Source organism: Otolemur garnettii, unplaced genomic scaffold (assembly GCF_000181295.1).
Source record: "Otolemur garnettii isolate 467f Iridium unplaced genomic scaffold, OtoGar3 scaffold00140, whole genome shotgun sequence".
NCBI classification, from domain to species: domain Eukaryota; kingdom Metazoa; phylum Chordata; class Mammalia; order Primates; family Galagidae; genus Otolemur; species Otolemur garnettii.
Window position 1 is genome coordinate 1,682,246 of NW_003852535.1, and position 12,946 is coordinate 1,695,191.

The window sequence follows — 12,946 nt, forward strand, 5'->3', positions numbered from 1 at the left end:
TTTTTTTTTTTTTTTAGAGACAGAGTCTCACTCTAGTGCCCCAGCTAAAGTGCTATGGCATCACCATAGCTCACTACAACCTCACATCCCTGGGCTCAAGCAATCCTCCTGCCTCACCTTCTCAAGTAGCTGGGACTGCAGGTGCCCACCACCGTGCCCAGTTAATTATTCTGTTTTTAGTAGAGACAGAGTTTCGATCTTGCTCAGGCTGGTTTCAAACTCCTGAGCTCAAGTGATCCTCCTGTTTTGGCCTCCCAGAATGCTAGGATTATAGGCGTGAGCCACTGGCACCCAGCCTTTTTTCTTTTCTTTTCTCTCTCCCTTTCTTTCTTTCTTTTCTTTTTCTTTTTTTGTAGAGACAGAGTCTCACTTCATTGCCCTCAGTAGAGTGCTGTGGCATTACACGGCTCACAGCAACCTCCAACTCCTGGACCTAGGTGATTGTCTTGCCTCAGCCTCCTGAGTAGCTGGGACTATAGGCACCCGCTACAATGCCCAGCTATTTTTTTTTTGTTGTTGTTGTTGCAGTTTGGCCAGGGCCAAGTTTGAACTCACCACCCTCGGTATATGGGGCCAGTGCCCTACCCACTGGGCCACAGGCACCACCCTTCTTTTTTTTGAGACAAAGTCTCACTCAGTTACCTTGGGTAGAGTGCTATGGCATCATAGCTCAAAGCAACCATAAACTCTTGGGCTCAAGCAATCCTCAGCCTCCCCAGTAGCTGGGACAAAAGGCACCTGCCACAATGTCCAGCTAGTTTCTTTCTTTCTTTTTTTTTTTTTTGTAGAGACAGAGTCTCACTTTCTCACCCTCAGTAGAGTGCTGCAGCATCACACAGCTCACAGCAACCTCCAACTCCTGGGCTTAGGAGATTCTCTTGCCTCAGCCTCCCAGTAGCTGGGACTACAGGCGCCCACCACGATGCCTGGCTAACGGCTAGTTTCTTTTTATATTTTTGAGTCATGGTCTCACATTGTTACCAGGTTAGAGTGAAGTGACTTCATCATTAGCTCACTGCCACCTTGAACTCCTGCGCTCAAGTGACCCTCCCACTTCAGCCTCCTGAGGGCTAGGACTATAGGTATATGCTACATGCCCAGCTAATTTTTCTATTTTTATTTAATTAATTAATTAATTTATTTTTGCAGTTTTTGGCCAGGCCTGGGTTTGAACCTACCACCTCCAGCATATGGAGCCGGCACCCTACTCCTTTGAGCCACAGGCACCGCCCTGATTTTTCTATTTTTAGTAGAGATGGGGTCTTGCTTTTGGCTAGGCTGGCTGGCTGTTAATGGGCCCATATCTCCCTTGTTTCTTGAAAACAAGGACTCATTTGACTCACTATATCCTTAGGATCAGCACAGTATACATGCTTGGTATGTATTTGTTTGCTAAACTATCAAATTAAGCCCTGTATCCTAACAACCAGGTTCCCAGGGTTTGCAAAGTACTTTCACATCCACCATCTCCTCTGGCCTCCCTACGAACTTGGGGAACAGGGGGCTGTCAACTGAACTGACAAAGGAGAAAATGGGCTGAGGGAGGCGCCTGTGGCTCAAAGGAGTAGGGCAGTGGCCCCATATGCCGGAGGTGGAGGGTTCAAACCCAGCCCCGGCCAAAAACTGCAAAATAAATAAATTAATTAAATAAAATAATTTAAAAAAAGAAAGAAAGAAATAAAATGGGCGGAAAGCGGGCTAGCAACTTGTCTAAAATCACAGCAGTCCCAGTATGGAGCAGGGTCATATTCCAGCCCTGCTCTGCCCTTCTGCCACCCACTCTCCCACACACCAGGGTCCCTGACCTGGGAATGATGCGCTGGGTGAGGCGGTTGGTGGGGATGGAGAGAGGAACCTGTTGCTGTAGTCTCCGCTGCTCAAACAGGCCTGGGAGATCATGGGCCCAGATGTGTGTGGATTTCCCTGCCAGTGGGGGAGAGAGCAAGGGCTCCATGGTGCTGGTGCTGAGAAGCTGTGGGTGCTGTGGGCCCGCCTCCCTGACAGTCCCACATTGTACCTGAGAGTGACAGCAGCACATTGTTCACGCAGTAGAGCCAGGAGCAGCGGTGTGAAATCAGCTGGAGGCAACAGGGGCACAGGTGGACTAGCAGTCAGCACCTGGGCCCCTAGAGGCCCTCTACCCACCACAGTCAGTGGGCCTCACCTTCTCCAGTGTATCCTCATGCAGTTCATGCAGGTTCAGGGTATAGATGCCTTCATCAGCCCCTACTACCAGGAACTGGTCTGCAAGTTTGGGCATGGGTCAGTAATCAGTCATGTGCCCTGGCCCAAGCTGAGTGATTCCAGGGTCCTGCTCCCTCCCTGACCCAGCCTACCCCGAGTAACAGGGTGAACCCAGGTGACAGCAGCATGGATCCGTAAGGGGCAGCCATTGAAGACCTTGGAGAAGCAGGCACCCATCTGTGGAGAAGTGAGGAGCTAGAAGGGCACATGGGGTGGGATGGGGGAGGGGTGGGGGCAGTGGAGTCGTGGGCAAACACTTACATGCACCTTGGGGGTTGGGGGCAGCCCATGGCAGGATGACCTCTGGAAGAGAAGGAAGGGGTCAGGGCTGGGTGAGACCCCTGCCACCAATCTCCCACCCCTTCAAGGCAACCCTCACCTCAGGATCCTCCTGCTGCTTCATGGTGGCCCAGGCAGTGGGCAACAGTGGTGGGCTGTCAGGGCTTGGTGGAGGTGGGGGCAGTGTTCCTGCAGGCACAGAGCTGCTGTGATTCCCTACCCAGCCCCTACACTGGGCCTACCTGACCTTTCAAGCCTGGAACTCACCTGAGGGACTGGATAGAGGGTCCTCAGCTGGAGGCTCAGAGGGGGGCTGCCCCAAGAATGGGGCTCGCTTGATGGTTCCCATGGCATCATCTGGGGAGTCTAGCTCCTGGCAGGAGGGTTGGGGGAGCAGCCTGGCTGTTAGCAGGTATCTGTGTTACCTGTTCCACCCCAAACACACCCTCTGTAGGGGGCTCCCCAAGCCCAGCTCCAGCTCCTCTCCATGCTGTACCTGGAGTTCTGAGGCTGGCCGGATGGTTAGGCTCCTATAAAGGACAGACCAGAGGGACCCAAGGTGTGAGATGTGACTGGCACCCAGGCTGGAGACCTCTTGCCCTCCCCTGGTCCCAGCCACTTACCTTTCCTCCAGGGCCTCCTGCACTGACTGCAGCAGACTCCTGGGCAGAGGCACAAAAGGGTGAGAGGTCAGCTTTTCTGTTGCCCCCAACCCCTCCCTGCATCTTCCCTCCCCCTCACTTACCCACTCAGCTCCTCCTTCCCCAGCAGCGTCCACTCTTCCTCCCACTGGGGGAATCCACAGCAGACAGAGAGAGGCAGAAAGAAAGGGGGGCTATGTGAAAGGGTGGTCAAGATTCAGGGAAGAGTAAGGACACACACCAGTTAGCTGGTGACAGGCAAGAGATTTGGGAGAGACAGTGAGAGGCAGAGAAACCAAGAGATTGTAAAAAAAAAAAAAAAAACAGCAAACAGATAACAGTGAGGAAGAAAATGGCAGACAGCAAGCAAGGCAAGGAAAGAGAAAGACAGATTGTGGGAGCAAGAGGAACTTAGCCCAGGAAGCAACCCCTAGCTTTCTGGGTCCCTAGGTGGGATAGGCCTGCTTGGAGAGCACCCATGGCCCAGGCAGCCCCTGCTTCAAAGCTCCCTTGATCTGAGGTACCCACAGCCCCACCAGAGTGCCCACCCTGTACACCACCTTGCCCACAAAGCCTGCACCCTTACTGGTTCATTTAGTGGGTCTGTTTCCTTCCGGCGCGGGGCACCAAATTTCACCTGGTGAACTGGGAAGCCCAGAGTATAAGGGTTAGGGGGCTGGAATGTCAGGATCAACCCCCACTCTCACACCAAATCCACACACACAGCCCTGACCACAGACTCACACTGGATCTCTGAGGGGGTCCTCTCAGCTGGGCCATGATGACCCCGGGAGTGAATGGTGTCTGGAAACATGTCATAAGTCTAAGAAAAAATAAAAACAGTGGGCAACCACCTGACACTCACCTCATGCTGAATATCATGCTAGGTGCTTCGAACATAGCAATGTGTTGATTTCATGACAACCCTGTGAGATTATTGTAAGATAAAATGGCACCATATTTTTTCAGGTAATAAAATAGGCATAGTGAGGTAAAATAACTTCTGAGAGATCACACAGAAAAAGCAAGAAGATGGCTCGGCGCCTATAGCTCAACTGGCTAAGGCGCCAGCCACGTACACCTAAGGTGGCGGGTTCGAATCCCCAGCCCGGACCCGCCAAACAACAATGATGGCTGCAACCAAAAAATAGCCAGGCGTTGTGGCGGGCGCCTGTGGTCCCAGCTACTTGGGAGGCGGAGGCAGGAGACTCGCTGGAGCCCGGGAGTTGGAGGTTGCTGTGAGCTGTAACGCCACGGCACTCTACCCAGGGGGACAGCTTGAGGCTCTGTCTCAAAAAAAAAAAAAAAAAAAGAAAAAGCAAGAAGATAGGGGCAGTGCCTGTGGCTCAAAGGAGCAGGGCACCGGCCCCATATACCATAGGTGGTGGGTTCAAACCTGGCCCTGGCCAAAAACTGCAAAAAAAAAAAAAGCCAGAAGATAGCTGGGTCATGGTCATGGTCAGCATGGGCCCAAATGCAGGAACCCATCAGGGTTCTTAAGTGTTACAGGGAGGCAAAATCCAGCTCAGGAAAGATTCCTTATGATGGAAGCCCCCTGTGTAGGTATTGTACAGGTTAAAGGGACATTGACTAACATCACTTTTGGGTCATTCCAACTAGGCCCAGCCAAGACCCATTTCCCAGGCTCCACTTACCTCCAGCTCACAGTCTTCAGGTGAGAGGGCTCCTAGGTGGGGGTCATTGGCCTTGTCCAGCAGCTGTGTGAGGAGGGCCCGAGGGAGCTGCTGGGTTGTGAATGGGTGCTGGAGGATGGGGGGAGAGTGATCAGGTTAGTCCTTGTCCACTGGGCCCCTGTCTTTGAACACTGAGCCCCCTCCCCCACCTCCCACCTGCAGAAGCTTCTCTGCTGTTGGTCTCTTCTTGGGATTTTTGGTCAGGGCCAGCTTGAGGAAATGGTGGAAATTCTGGGTCCTAGTGGGCACAAGAGCCCCCCCCCCCAATTCCCAGACTCAGATTAGTCCTTGTGCACAGCATCCCACCATCTGCCCCATCCCACCTCCAGAAGAGGTTGCTGGGCCCACACAGGAAGCAGCCCTCAGAGGCCAAGGACAGCCAGCCGGAGTAATGCAGTGTTGCAACACAGCAGCTCCTCTGTCATCAACCTTCTGCCCTTCCTTCTTATCCACACTGGATCTGCAGCCCAGAGGGCCACCAGACCCCTGACTTAAATGGTCTATAGAGCCCCAGAGGGGGCTCATGAGGCTACACCCTGGGAGTCAGCGGAAGACTCTTCTTCCCCCATGGGGCCTGGCTGGAAAGGGGGGTGGCTCAGTAGGGGGATGTGGGTCCTCACCAGTGAGTCTTGTCTCTCAGCTTGGGTGGCTGGAAGCTGCTCTTTGACATGAGCATCAGGGCCCTATGGAGGGTGCAAGGTCAGAGGCCAAAGTCTGAAGCACAGGGTCAGGTGAGGGATAAGTGCTAAGCTAACCTCATGGGGTGCAGGTGGAATAGAGGGGGCTGCAGCTCTCCCAACTCAATGGCAGTGATGCCCAGGGCCCAGACGTCACACAGCTCATTGTAACCACCTTTGCGCTCCACAGCAGCCACCTCTGGAGCCATCCTAGAGATAGGGTGACAGACAGGATGGCCAGGTGCCCCATCTAAGGCCCTTTGCCCCCTCTGCCCAAACCACAGCCTCACCAGTAAGGTGTCCCAATAAAAGACCTCCTCTTGGCCACAGATGCTGTCAATTCGCCTGATACCCCAAAGTCAGCTGCAGGGAGAAATAGTCTCTCACCAGCCCTCTGGCTGTCACTTGCGATCCCACTTCCAAGGCTTAGGCTCAGGATGCACCTGGTAGCGCTCAGATGGCAGATGGCCCAGGTTCAGCCACAGCTGCCACAGGCCCAAGACAAGGCTATCTCCCTCTCCAACGAAGGGTCAACCACCCACTACCCCGACCAAGAGCCTGGTCCTATGTCAGACTCTAGACAGACCCAACCTCATCCAACCTCTAGCAGGAAGGGAGCACCGTTCCATTTTCTGAATGGAGAAACTGAGATTCAAGTGACAAAGTGACTTGGCCAAGGACACCCAGCACTGGAGTCCAGGTTCTCTCTTAGACTCCCAGAACTCCCACCCTGACTGTGTCCCCAGGGTACTGACCCAGCTTGACATCTCCCTGAAGAGTGAGGAGAAGGTTGGCTCCCTGTGGGAATGGAGGAGAGAGAATCCCATCTGGTGCCCCGAGAGCCTCCTCCTCCCTCCCATGATGCCCTTGGCCAGACCCCTACCTTGATGTCTCTGTGGATTTTCCCCTGAGAATGCAAGTGGTGTAGCCCCTAGGGACAAAGAGGAATCCCTGAAAAGTTACCCAGCACTATCAACTGCCTCCTGAGCCCCCTCTCAGGACTGGGGCCCCCCACCCAAGCTGCTTCCTCCTCCCCTCTCCCCAAACAGGAAGTAACTGAGCCAAGAGGGAAATGGGCTGCTTCCGGCAACAGGGCTGGGGCCCCTTCCCCGCAGGACCCACAGCCCCCTCGGGCCAGCCCTGCCTGAGCCACTCTACCCCCCCATCCCCACTGTTGAACTGGGCTCTTGGACCACAGCTCCTAGGGACCGGGGAGGTGGTGAGTGCCTTATGAGCCCAGCTACCTTCAGTGCTTCTCGACAGACATAGGCAATCTGCCGTTCCTCCAGGGGGCCAGTGGCTGAAAAGGAAAAGGTGAGGACTCGAAGAGGGGCCAGAGGATATGCTGCCCCTCCCAGGCTACCCTGCGTGGGGGAAGCAATGGACACTGCTAAGTGAAAAGGGTGTTGGCTGAATTCTCTCCTAGCATAGTCTGGGATACTGAGCCCAGAGATGGACAGTATTTCTCTCAAGGTCACACAGCCAGTCAAGAGTGCAGAAGAACCCAAGTCCAGGACCCAGACTCTCCTCTCCTACCCCTGCATCAGGGTGGGGACTGATGAGGGGAAGGCCATGACCCTCTGGGGCCTGGAGTCCTGGCCCTCACCGTGGTAAATCTCCTGCAGGGACCCTCCTCCGCAGAACTCCATGCAGATCCACAGGCGGTCATTCCTGGGAGGACACAGAGTTGGGGTGGGTATGCAGCAGGTCAGGTGGGGGCTGCCTGGGAAGGGAGGATAAAGCAGCCTCACCTGAGGTAGCTGCCAATGTAGGCCACCACGTTGGGGTGGCGGCACTCCCGCAGGATGGTGATTTCCTGCTGGAGGGAGCTGATGTCGTCCCCTAAGGAGCATGAGATATCATGGGGGTGGGCGATGCACAGGGGTCGCCCTGACTCAGTGCCCTCATCTGCAAAATGGGCACAGAGTGCCTCCCTCCAGGCCAGACAGGTGCCAGGCGACAGGATCTCCTGGGGCATGCCTCTCTGGCATAAGTCAGCCCTCAGCCCCCCACGCCGCGTCCGCCGGCGCTCCGCCCTCTCTCTGGCGCAGAGGCCCCAGCCCCGGCCCCGGTCCTCACCTGGGTCTAGCTTGACTATCTTCACCGCGGCCAGTTCAGACGTGACCGTGTCGCGGGCCTGCAGGGGCGGAGGGGTGAAGTGGGATGAAGAGGGGGCGGGGCTGGGGGCTGGTACCCGCGGCAGGACGCGAAGCAGGCAGCCTCCTCCTGCCTCTCCCGCCGGTCCTTCCACCCGGCGCACCTTGTAGACGTCGCCATAGGTCCCGGCCCCCACGCGCTGCAGCAGCTCGAAGCGGTCCCGCGGATCCTGCAGTGACACGTCCCGCAGCAGCGCCATGGCCCGGCGCCGGGCGGGCCGGCTGGCGGGCGGGCGCGAGATGCGGAGCCGGCGGGGGACGGCGCGGGGCGGGGCGGGGCGGGCGCGGGTGGCTCTGAGGCCGCGGGGGCGGGGCTGGGGCACTGGGGCGGGGCCACATTTGTCCCGCCACCCGGCCAGGAGGAGGCGCCCGCGGGACAGGCCCAAGGCAACGCGGGGAAATCCCGAGTCCGGGGCGGAGCCTGGGTCCTGACGCCTTGCACCGCTTCCTCGTGTTCTAGAGGTTGGGAGTGCCAAGTCGGGTAAACCAGGAGGCAGAAGAAAGAGGGGATGTCCCACTTCCCGCCCCATCCTCAATTTCCCAGATGAACACACGGACATATGTTTTGCTTTCGCTTTTTTACAAAATGTATTCATCTTCCTCAGAACTGAAAAATAAATCTATGTACAAAACTGGAAGAAATCAGGCTCCCTTCACCCACTCCCAATCCCCTGCAGATTCCTCTGGGGTCCCCGAGATAAATTGAACCTCGGGGAAGTTCCTAGAGGCTCGTAAGACAGGTCCTGCTCTGATCCCAGGCAAGTCTGGCCAGGAAGAGAGCAGGTCTCAGGATTCTCACAGGCTAGGGGCGGACTTTCGTGTTATTGACGCTAGAGATAGAATGGAGAGGAAGCCAGGATTTCATAATTGTGGAGTGAGACTTAGGTTCTTTAGAATAGGGGGCTCAGATTTCTAAGGATGGAATTCTTAAGTGCGGAAGTGTACTCCTAGGGGAGTGGGGCTCTAGGTTCCAAGGCTGGAGGGGAGAACTGTGCCCCTTGGGTTAAAGGTGAAACCTCAGCCTTTACCAGGCAGGAGCAACCCCGGGCACTCCATTAAGAGGAGTCGGGAGTTTTCAGGGCCCGGACCTCTAAAAATTGGTGATCAGGGGCCTAGGGTGAACCTTCAATTGGATGGCTGGGATTCTGGGAAAGGGCCCTCGGTTCTGAGCTGGAGCCAATCGTAGGTTGGAAGGCTGGGGGCGGGTGGGGAAGCAGTAGCTAGGGTGTGCCGTCTGTATTCCGGGGACCAGAAGCCTGGGTTCTCAGTAGGAATGGGGCCTGGACCTGGGCAGGAGACCGGCCCCTAGTGCTGGGAGCGGAGCCTGGGCTAGGAGTGAGAGGACTGGGGTGGAGCCTCGATCCTGACTGAGGGCAGACCCTGAGGCTGGGTGGGCTCCAGTAGCTCAGAGGCCTTTGCGCTGCCGCTTGAGGAAAGAAAGGGTGTAGTCGCTGGGCGTGGACACTTTCTGCTTTTTCATCTGCACCTGTGATTGCGCCGTGAGTTGCAGCTTGATGGCGCTCGAGTTGATCTTGGTGGCTACCAGCAGCTCCTTCATGCCCTTCATCTTCTCACTCTGGAAAGTAAGCACTGGACCCTCCGGCGGCGGCGAAGCTGCGGGTGCTGGCACTTGAGTTGTGCTGCCGACTTCAGGGCCTCGGGCAGCACCCGAGACAGTCCCTGAGGGTTTCCGCTGGGGTGCCGACACCGCACTCTGGCCTGCACCAGGGCCCTTGTCCAGGGCTGGCTTCTTGGGTGGCGGAGGCTCCTCTGGCTTGGACTCCCGTCGCGGGCCTCGCCGCCGGCCTTCCCGGGCTTCCTCACCCCAGGGCTCCTCGGCCTCTGCCGCCTCTGCTTCGCGGCTCACTATACGAACCTTCTGCCGCACCTGGGCCATGGAGAAAGCAAGCTGAGGGAAAGGCTGCAGGCCAGTGGCTGCAATCCAGTACCCTGCTGTGGCTATCCCATCCTCTCTAGGGGGTTTCCGTCTCATCTGTACCCAAGGGGATAGACAAATGCTGTCTCTGGGCCACTAAGGCCTGTCTTTCCTGTAGCTGCTGTCACCACCTGGGGTGCCCAGCCCTCCTGTGCAGCTGCCCCTCACCTGTCCCTCAAAACGGCCTAGGGACTGCACGAGGAAAGTGGCCCAGCCCACGTGTAGCACAGGCGTGGGGCTGCCCTCCTCCCATTTGCAGATGCCATCGTAGAATCGCAGCAGGTGGGCGAAGCACTCAGGGTCCTGGAGAGCAGAACCCTGGCTCTGGGAGCCCTGGGCAAGGGGGAAGGGAGGGCACAGGTCAGAGTCCCTTACTCATCCCTAGGCTGAGGGCACAGGCCAGGCCCCAGCCTAGGCAAAGAGCCCTGGCTTGAGAAAAGGTGAACACAGGTCAGGAGCATTATCAGAACTTTTTTTTTTTTTTCTCTTGAGACAGGGTCTCACTCTGTCACCCGGGCTAGAGGGCAGTGGGTATCAGAGCTCACTGCAACCTTAACACCTGAACTCAAGGGCTCCTCCAGCCTCAGTAGCTGGGACTACAGGCATGAGCCCCAGCACCCAGCTGATTTTTCTGTTTTTTTGTAGAGACAGAGTCTCACTCTTGCCCTAGGCTCCTCCTTCTTTTATAAAGCCTGTCCTTAGCCAGGCCTGAGGGAGGGAACCATCCTCCTCCATCCCACCACTTAAACTGAGTGAGGAACCTTAGCCATGAAAGAGATGGGCTTCCACCCCGTTTACTTAAAGGGACATGGTAGAAACCACTAAATTACCCCCTGCCCCTCAAACCCAGGCCCAAGACTTCAACTACAGCAGAAGGGACTATGACTCTCTGCTTGGGGCCAGCTTCCTCATACAACCCCATTGCTGTGGCTGGGAAGCCCTGCCAGGTGGCAGGCTGGACACAGAATGGAGCACCAGCCCTTCACCTGGTTCTGGTCCCCTGGCCGCTCCTCGCCTGCCTCCAGCAAGCTGGCTGCCTCCTTCAGTAAGTTGGGGATGACATCATTGGCCACTTCGAAGAACTCCTTGTAGATCTCCTCATCTTCTCGGCAGTAGTTGTAGCTATGAGAGCAGAGGGGCAATGTAGGGTCTTGCCATGGGAGTACCCCTCAGGGATCTGGCGAGGGATGGAACCCAGGTTTCTTTTCTTGGGTCATCCCAGGGACTAGGGTAATGGTTGGAGGTTTCATTCCAAAATGATAGTTGCCCAGAGCAACAATGAGGAGGGGGCATGGGTCTAAGAGTGGAGGTCCCACTGCTGGATGACAGTAGTTAAAATTGGAAGGAGATGGGAGGGAGGGAAAGGCTTTTTTTTTTTTTACTCGCGCCCACGGGAAAGGCCTTAATCAGGAGTCCCCACCTCCTGAGTGATGGTGGTCTTGGCTGCCTAGGGAATGGGTGGAGAGGGGATGGGGCTTAAGATCCAGACCTCACTGCTGAACAAGAGTGGTTGGAAATTGGGTGGAAGGGGAAGAAATGAGAGGCTGGAAGTCCTGGTGGGGGGATCCTCACTCTTGGATGACAGTAGCTGTGTCAGCCCAGGCCTGCAGGGCTTCGCGCACATTGCGGTTGCGACAGTGGTAGCCAGCCAGGTACATGTAGGGGTAGATATGTTCATCTCGATAGTAGGTCTTGGCTGAGGCAATGCCCTAGGGGGTAAGGCAGAGGAGCCTCAGGGAGGCAGCCCCCAGCTGGCACAAATGCCCCATCAGGTAACACTCATCAGGGCAAAAAAAGAGACCAAAGAGTCTTCCCCATCTCCAATCCCACTCACACTTCTGTCCCTTCCCTGGGTCTGTAGAACTGCTTGCTGGGGCTGACTGTAAGGGTGGGGCCCATGTCCATACCAGACAAGCCTAAGGAGGGGAGGGGCAGCTCGGAGCTCTGTCCTTACCCAGGCTTTCCTACCCACTCCTCCACTCAAACACCAGACTTTCAAGTCTAGTACAGTAGCCTTTTTAGCCCCACCACCACCTAGTCAACACTCTCTCCTGAGTACTCCCACCACATGTGACCTTCTGTTATACTCCAGGAAAGAGAGTGAGGAGCAGCATCAGTGAGGAGGAGTGCTCACTGAAAATGAGGAGCTGAAGGACAAGCTAGGCCCTGCCACTTGCAGGCTGGGGAACCCAGGACACCTTTTGGGTAGCCCTGACTACACTGATTATGCACACAGTACAAGGGATATGACCCGGGGCTGGATAGGTAACATCTCCCAACATACATCATTCTTCTCTCTGCATCTGCCCCCTCCCAGTCCCCAGAGAAAGGGGACCCCAGCCCTTGTTGAGGTCTCCCTTTTGCACCCTCCTGTGATGCCCCCACCTTGTGGTAGAGGGTGAGAGGGTCCGGCCGACCAGGGGTGGGTTCCAGCTCCTCCAGATCTGCCAGGTTGCCTAGAGCCATGGGGTACCTGGGAAAAGATCGTAAGTTCAGGGTGCCACCCCGCCGTCTGGCCCCTCAAACCCAGCCTGGCCACTTTCCTCTACTGACCTTTCCAGATGTCCCAGGTCATAGAGCAACCAGAGTAGTTTCTATGAGCCAAAAGAGAGAGTTATGAGCTGAGGCTGAGGAAAGGAAGGGTCCACAGTCTATAAAGCAGAGGTGGGGACCAGAACCAATAGGAATCTCCCACTAAGTTTGAAGGGTCAAAATTCAGGAACTAGCCCTTTCACATCTCAGTTCCACTCTCCCAATAGCTCTGGGAAAGACCAGGTCAGGAATTACTAAACCATATTAACAAAGGGAAATATGAAGCTCAGGAAAGGAATGTGCCCCTGTCCCAGGTCCCATAGCAAGTCTAGTCAGCAGCCTGGCCTGGCCCACTCCTACCCCACAGGCACAGCCCTTACCTGCTGCAGCTGCAACAGCTCCAGGGAGTCAGTGTGCAGATCAATGGAAGGGTTGATGGCACACACCATAAATGCCACTTCCATCTTGCGGTCACAGCGCATGTATGATCCTTTCAGGTACAGCCAGCTCTTATGAGGGGACAAGACCAAATGTCTCATGATGGCCTACCCTGTGCCTGCTTCGGGGAATGACAGCTAGGAAAGGGGCTTTTCTGTCTTCCCTTCTGGATGTATGAAGGTGGTGATGGGGAGAGGAAAGTAAGGCTCAAGAAAATAAAGCCCTTTGGCTCGGCACCTATAGCTCAACCGGCTAATGCGCCAGCCACGTACACCTAAGGTGGCAGGTTCGAATCCCCAGCCCGGACCCGCCAAACAACAATGACGGCTGCAACCAAAAAATAGCCGGG

General features: G+C 55.9%; 2 protein-coding genes across 2 annotated transcripts in view; both read right to left on the bottom strand.

Annotated features, from left to right (window-relative positions):
* Positions 1-7,995, bottom strand: part of MAP4K2 (mitogen-activated protein kinase kinase kinase kinase 2) — a 16,327-nt gene extending 8,332 nt beyond the window's left edge. The window contains exons 1-24 of the mRNA XM_003798623.3: positions 7,796-7,995; positions 7,615-7,672; positions 7,287-7,377; positions 7,142-7,206; positions 6,780-6,835; positions 6,419-6,466; positions 6,291-6,333; positions 5,826-5,898; positions 5,614-5,745; positions 5,479-5,541; positions 5,015-5,096; positions 4,820-4,927; positions 3,909-3,987; positions 3,751-3,809; positions 3,269-3,312; positions 3,147-3,185; positions 3,020-3,053; positions 2,791-2,896; positions 2,624-2,712; positions 2,506-2,547; positions 2,337-2,421; positions 2,165-2,244; positions 2,018-2,078; positions 1,806-1,923 (exon numbers count right to left, since the gene is read on the bottom strand). Coding sequence (XP_003798671.1) covers positions 1,806-1,923; positions 2,018-2,078; positions 2,165-2,244; positions 2,337-2,421; positions 2,506-2,547; positions 2,624-2,712; positions 2,791-2,896; positions 3,020-3,053; positions 3,147-3,185; positions 3,269-3,312; positions 3,751-3,809; positions 3,909-3,987; positions 4,820-4,927; positions 5,015-5,096; positions 5,479-5,541; positions 5,614-5,745; positions 5,826-5,898; positions 6,291-6,333; positions 6,419-6,466; positions 6,780-6,835; positions 7,142-7,206; positions 7,287-7,377; positions 7,615-7,672; positions 7,796-7,891 — 1,751 coding nt within the window. The 5' untranslated portion in view covers positions 7,892-7,995. The remainder of the gene's footprint in view (positions 1-1,805; positions 1,924-2,017; positions 2,079-2,164; positions 2,245-2,336; positions 2,422-2,505; positions 2,548-2,623; positions 2,713-2,790; positions 2,897-3,019; positions 3,054-3,146; positions 3,186-3,268; positions 3,313-3,750; positions 3,810-3,908; positions 3,988-4,819; positions 4,928-5,014; positions 5,097-5,478; positions 5,542-5,613; positions 5,746-5,825; positions 5,899-6,290; positions 6,334-6,418; positions 6,467-6,779; positions 6,836-7,141; positions 7,207-7,286; positions 7,378-7,614; positions 7,673-7,795) is intronic.
* Positions 7,996-8,266: 271 nt separating this feature from the next.
* Positions 8,267-12,946, bottom strand: part of MEN1 (menin 1) — a 7,434-nt gene continuing 2,754 nt past the window's right edge. The window contains 7 exon segments of the mRNA XM_012810735.2: positions 8,267-9,579; positions 9,796-9,960; positions 10,614-10,749; positions 11,200-11,336; positions 12,013-12,100; positions 12,181-12,221; positions 12,540-12,751. Coding sequence (XP_012666189.1) covers positions 9,097-9,579; positions 9,796-9,960; positions 10,614-10,749; positions 11,200-11,336; positions 12,013-12,100; positions 12,181-12,221; positions 12,540-12,751 — 1,262 coding nt within the window. The 3' untranslated portion in view covers positions 8,267-9,096.